The 6,000-nt window shown below is 46.1% G+C and overlaps 1 protein-coding gene across 3 annotated transcripts in view; it reads right to left on the bottom strand.

Moving 5' to 3' along the window:
- Window positions 1–703: 703 nt before the first annotated feature.
- Window positions 704–6,000, bottom strand: part of TAPT1 (transmembrane anterior posterior transformation 1) — a 57,040-nt gene continuing 51,743 nt past the window's right edge. For all 3 annotated transcript variants that reach the window (XM_032854602.1, XM_032854608.1, XM_032854614.1), the window contains 2 exons: window positions 3,159–3,319; window positions 704–1,401 (listed from right to left, as the gene is read on the bottom strand). In XM_032854602.1, the coding sequence (XP_032710493.1) occupies window positions 1,184–1,401; window positions 3,159–3,319 (379 nt within the window). In that variant the 3' untranslated portion in view covers window positions 704–1,183. The remainder of the gene's footprint in view (window positions 1,402–3,158; window positions 3,320–6,000) is intronic.

Here is a 6,000-nt window from a genome sequence, read left to right as displayed (position 1 = left end):
ATGATGTGGGCCACAAACTCGTAATTAAGCAGAAACGGAAATCTTGATCTCAAACAAAACCAAAAAGCACCTTTTGGTTGCTGTTCCCGGCGTCCAAACACACACCCCTCGTCCCCTGCAACCCCAACGCCACGCTCGCAGCACGAACACGCGGCCCCCAGCACAGGCACCCCCACGGACGCTCCACTCAGCAGGACTCCCGTGTTTTTAAGTCCAAGCAAGACGCTGCCCAAACCATTTAGAGTATTCACTTTAAAGCTGTCACTGTACAACTCTGTTAAAGTTGACACCTTTGGATTTTGTACACGGACAGTTCTTCAGCCCATGCGACACCAAATCCTTTGAACCGTAACAATTTATGAAGCAATTAGTTTTAAAGCGAAACCAGTTAACTATACATTAAAGTTAACACTGCTCTGCTTTTTCAGTATAAAAAAGTGCCTTTTTGTAAGGGTATTTCTATTTTATCCATTGCAATGGAACAATACACAGCTCACATTTTGCTTTAAAGAGTAAACTGAAAAATTACGGAACATTTTTCTCCGTGATGCAACCTTCAGTAATGAATATTTTTTAAATAAACTGGCTTAGGGTTTTTTCCTATAAAATGCTACTATTCATCATGAATTATTTTAGGTAGCCTTTTATTCCGATTAATTCAGATACATCTTCGAGGATTATTCTGGTGGTAAGAACATTTATCTTAAGTTTAATTACCTTTTTTTAATGCTTTGGCAGATGAAATACAGTTTGAAAACTGTTTGTGAAAAGAGTACGGGACTGGAAAGGTAATGTCATGGGAAAAGCTTCACAGTTTTCCAGGTATATCCTTGTACTGAAGAGGCCTTGAGGCAAAATTCCATGTTCTGGAAGTGAGGACTGACGAAGCAGAGTGGTCTGACGTTTCGCCCGTGAGGCCCGGGGGTAACTGCTCCCTGCCGAGCAGGAGGGGCTCCTCCAACCAGTCAGGTTTCCAGAGTCCAGGCTGGAGGTCGCTGCTTTTCTGCGGCTTGAGCGGCAGCCAAACCCCGTTACTGGAAGAAAGATATTAAGATTCGCTTTCCATTAATAATTTAAGTTTTTAAATAAATATTTAAGGGCCATGTTTTGCATCTGTCCGTCCCGGGAGCGGAGCATCTCCTGGCCCGGGACTCTGCATCTTGGGCACAAGAGGCCGCAGAGTTCAGTCGATTCGGTTTCCACAGATTGTGAACCTGTCTACCTCTAACAGATCTTTCTTTGAGGATCTGTGCTTTAATTCAGAGCTTTCCTGCGTTATGTCCTTCTCATCGCCATCTGGAGTGGTCAGAAACTGATCAGAACTGCTTGCCACAAGTAATGGGATGACATTTTCCTTTGGATGAACAGGCTGGCTCGTGACCGAAGCGGACAGGCTTTCTTCTGTGGGAAAACAGATCCAACTAATTAGAAAAGGATTTTCCCCCCAACTTATAATATACACAAACTTACCAAGAGAGTAGGGATGGAAAGAAGTGTCCATCATCCATACTTTCAGGTAAAGCAAGCGATCACCAAATAGCCTGGGGCATGTAGAGCAGTCATAGTTTATAATGAAACTCTGAGGCTCCGCCATTTGTTTGATTAAACTTTTACAGAAAGGCTATTACGTGGATCCTATCACACAACTAACACCACTACCTGATTTTGGGAAGATGAGAACTCCCATACAACAAACTCCCTCCTACATGACCAAGTCCTAATATGATTGTTGCCCGAAAAGTCAGCACTGGCTGCTACAATCAGGACGTCAAGGGGAGGCAGACCCTAGGACATCCAACCTCTTCTGTGTAGACACCTTAGCAGCCCTGAGCATTCTACCTATGGGAAGTCCAAAGCAGAGGTCCTTTCACCTGGACCCACTTCTTCTACCCCTTGAGATTTGTTTAGGCATCACCACCTCCAGGAAGGGAGCCTCTCCTGGCCCGTCCATGCCTGTCAACAACCCGCTCCCCTCTCTGCATTATCCACTTTTGCCATCTCCCCGGTCAGTCTGTGAGGCCCTGCAGGCATGATTTTTTATCTCTGTATCTCCAGCATTGTGTATATTACCTGGCACCCAGAGGCTCCACCTACTTAAAAATAAGCCATTTAAATGAAAAGTCACAAGAACAGATATGGAACAGACAAGGAACTGCCATTAAATGACAAAAACTACATCAGTGTTCCACTTCTTCCTCCCAATCTTCCAGGCCAGCAACCCTAGAATCACCCCTCACTCTGTCTCTTTCATTGTGAAACCTCATCAGCAAATCCTGTGTTCTTCCAGATCTATCTGGAATCTGGCCAGCTCTCCCTACTCACACCACTAAGCCCCATTCTGAGCCAGGCAACCTTCCGGCTGGCCTCTGTCTCTGGGCTCACTCTCCTTGAGTCTCCTTTCCATAAAGCTGGAGAGTGATCCTTTTAAAACGTCAGCTGGATCAAGTTACTCCTTCTGCAACACCTTCCTGAATGGTGTCTGGACTGTGGTCTCATCTCCAAAGCACTCTACACGGACACTGAGACCCTTGTCTGAAATGCACTTCCTACCTGTGAAACAGATCCTTCCCACACAGTAAAAGCCACAGTCTGCATAGCAGTAAGGGGGCCTCTCTGACTCCTTCTCCAGTCCCCTCCCATGGGGTGGGTCCACACCAGCCACCTGGCCTTTGTGGTCCCCCGGCATGCCCAGCACCTGCTGGTTTCCACCCTGGGCCTTGGCACATGGGGCTGGTGGTCTTCCTGGGAAGGTGCCCTTTCCTTAGCTGGGGGAGCTTCAGACTCCCAGTCACATTTCCTTTCCAGACCTGGCTTTAGTTTTTTCTACGGCATGACTGACCCCTCACTTCCTCCCTGTCTCCCCAACAAGTCAGAATCAGTGCTGCCTTTCTTTCCGGCTGCTGTATCCCCTGGGCCTGCCGTGTAGCAGGCGCTCAAGGATCAACTTCTAGACAAGGAATAAATGTAAAAACTCAGAGCACTGCATTAGGTGTATCTGTGATGAGATCTAAAATATAAACATTAAAAACAACTCAGCAAAGTGAAATCAATTCTTGAAAGCATTGTGAAACTGACCAAACGGTGATTTACTAAGAAAATTCAGATCATTAACTCTTTGGAAAATGATTCATACAAGTGATGGAAGGAACCAAATGTACCTTGAGAGGGTTTACATTTGTTCTGTGATTTATTAGGTGGTTTCCCTGGTGCGCTGGCTGGAGGGGGATTAAACAACTTTTCTTCCATCTTGGCCTCCTTCACATACTGGCATGATTTCCCCAATAGCACGATGCTGTTAAGTACTTTCAGGGATATCAACCTAAAACCAGAAAAAAACAAACCACAGTTGGAATTCATCTCAATCACCATGAATGCCATCTCCTACCACTGCTAACGAGAGGGCACGGGGCCAGGTGAGGAGTGTGGGCCTGGAAGCCAGAGGCCAAAGTCTGGGATGGGCCAGTTTCCAGTGAGGCTTCTTTACATCAAGGGAAAATGCCTGATCAATTCCTTTGTTCTCATTACAACAAGAAATTGTACCACTCAGAAGTTTTACCTGGTACCAAATTATTTAACATTTATTCTTTCACTGCAAAACAAATGTATTTTATAAATGCAGATGAATAAAAAATAACTTCTAATCCCAGAGTCCAGCGTTACTCACTGTGACATTTGATATACTATGTTTTGGTCATTTTTATGATGAGTTTATACTAATCTGTACTTTTTCCACTATTTAGGAATGGGGTCTATTTTACAAGGCAGTAGGGGCTAGAGTTTGGGGCCAGGGCAGATTCTGGATGCCCAAGTGTTCGAGCTCAAATCCTGCCTGACTCACTGCTTAGACCCTGTGTGGACCTGGGTGCATTTCTTAGCCACAAATCCAGAGATGATTCCAGTCAGTGCTCAGAATAGTACCTGGCATACAGCAATGTCAACCAATTTTGCTATTTTATTAAATGTTGTTATTGTTTTACATAACAGTGTATTATTATGAATATTTTCCCTACCAGTTAATGTTCCTCAGGGACATTATTTTAATATAATATTTCACTGTTTGAGTTATCATATAACAAAGCCCACTAATGCCCTAAATTTCTGCATATTTGGGTTATTTCCAGTATTTTGTTTCTATTTAAAAGTTTCTAATTAGGAAAACTTAGGTTAAATCTGTATTTCCTTAAGATAACTGTGTAGAAAGCTATGACAGAAGTGGAATTTCTGGGGCCAAAATGTATATGACATTTTAAGGTATCTGATACAAATCTGGCAAAAAAATTCTGAAAAAATATCCTTCAATCCTTCATGTTGGTATCTTCTCATGTACGGGGGACCTTAAATGATACCCCAGACCCCACTAACAGTGTTACTGTGAATGAAGAGGCGGCTGCTGTCTCTATGGCTGAGGTGAGATCCTGGCAATGACAGGAAACTGCGAATCAGTGGGGGCAAGGCTAAGGAGGCACGTGGCAGGGAGGTCAAAGAAAGAAGCAAACGGGTTCCTTCACTGCCCCTAGATTCTCCCCTCCAGGAGCTAAGACAGCAAATATCCAGGGAGGACCTCACATGGATCCATGACCCTAAGGATTTTCACATGCAAAACACTCCCCAATTTACCCTCAGACCCAACTATGCTCGGAACTCCTTACTTATACCTTCCTTGCTTTCCTCATTCTGCCTTGGGGATATCTAACAGGATTTCAAACTTACTAAAGCCAAGCCTGAACTCTTGATTCCAACCCAACCTTCCAAAACACGAAAGAAAACCCCACAAAACCACACCTGCCTATATTTCTCATAGGCTTCCCTATCGCAGAATGGCAATTCCGTTACCCTCATTCCCTGGGCCCCAAACCCTGCAATCATACTTGATTCCTTTGGTTCCCTTACACCTCACATCCCATCATTCATCCACAAGTCCTGTCTGGCTCTACTTTCAACATATGCACCAGCTGACAAAGTGTTAGCACTCCAACTGCTACCACTGGAGTGACTGCCATAGTCCCCTGTCCCCAGGAGACCCGTAACCGCTTCCTGACTTGGCCTGAGGTCTGCTTCTTCTCTTGCCGCACTCCAGGGCATTCTCCACACAGCCGCCAGAGTGGTCCTGGCCGGAAGCCAGCTGGACCTAGCCCTCTTCTGCTTGGAAGCCTCCAGGGTTTCCTCCTTCTCTCAGCCAGAACCTGAGCCCTTCTGAGGGCTGCCGAGTCCCCTCTGTAACGTTTGGTCTGGACCACTGTGCTCTGGCCGCCGGGCTGCCTGCTGCTGCTCCTGTCAGGCCTGTCCTATGTCACCTCTGCCGAATCTGCTATCCTCCCAGGTGTCTGCATGGCTTGCTCTCTCTCCATCTGGTCTCCACTGAACACCAGCTCACCAGAGGGGCTGGAAGGCAGGTATTTCAGCTGTTCTCGATCTCCTTACACGACCCTATTTTTCTTCCTGATAATTACTACAAACTGTCACCTTACAGAGATTTGCTTTTCTAGTTGTTGCCTATTTTTCCACTAGAATTTCAGTGCCACAAAGCCATGGCCTTGGTCTTGCCCCGGGACCAGTACCTGGTACCTAGCAAGTGCTCACTGAGGCGTGCTGGCCGCAGGAGGAGGGCAGAGGCCGCTGGCCTTCCTCCTGCAGGTCGGCCATGGCAAGTCTAGGGGGAAAGAAGTGGAACCCGGGGCAGTGGGGAGACAGTCCAGCACTGTGTGCCATAAGGCCCAACTGAAATCTGACTTGTCCACACTCAAGAGAGAGTCCTGGGATGGTGAGGTCAGAGAATAAAGGAGGCTTCAGGGAAAAGGCAGTCTGGGAAAGATTTTGAAGGAGGGGAGGATAATTTGGGCACTACCTTGATATAAAGTAATAAGGAGAAATGAGTGGAGTAGTAAGGTCGGTGAGCAGCTGGGCCTCTGTGGACTATCAATGTACAGTGATGAGGTGTGGGGGGAGGGGATGTGAATTTTCATTCAGATTAAAGTATGTCCACTTTGGTGAATTACACAC

Source organism: Lontra canadensis, unplaced genomic scaffold (genome assembly GCF_010015895.1).
Source record: "Lontra canadensis isolate GAN:19392208 unplaced genomic scaffold, GSC_riverotter_1.0 scaffold1, whole genome shotgun sequence".
In the NCBI taxonomy this organism is placed as follows: domain Eukaryota; kingdom Metazoa; phylum Chordata; class Mammalia; order Carnivora; family Mustelidae; genus Lontra; species Lontra canadensis.
This window is presented reverse-complemented; position numbering and strand designations above follow the sequence as displayed.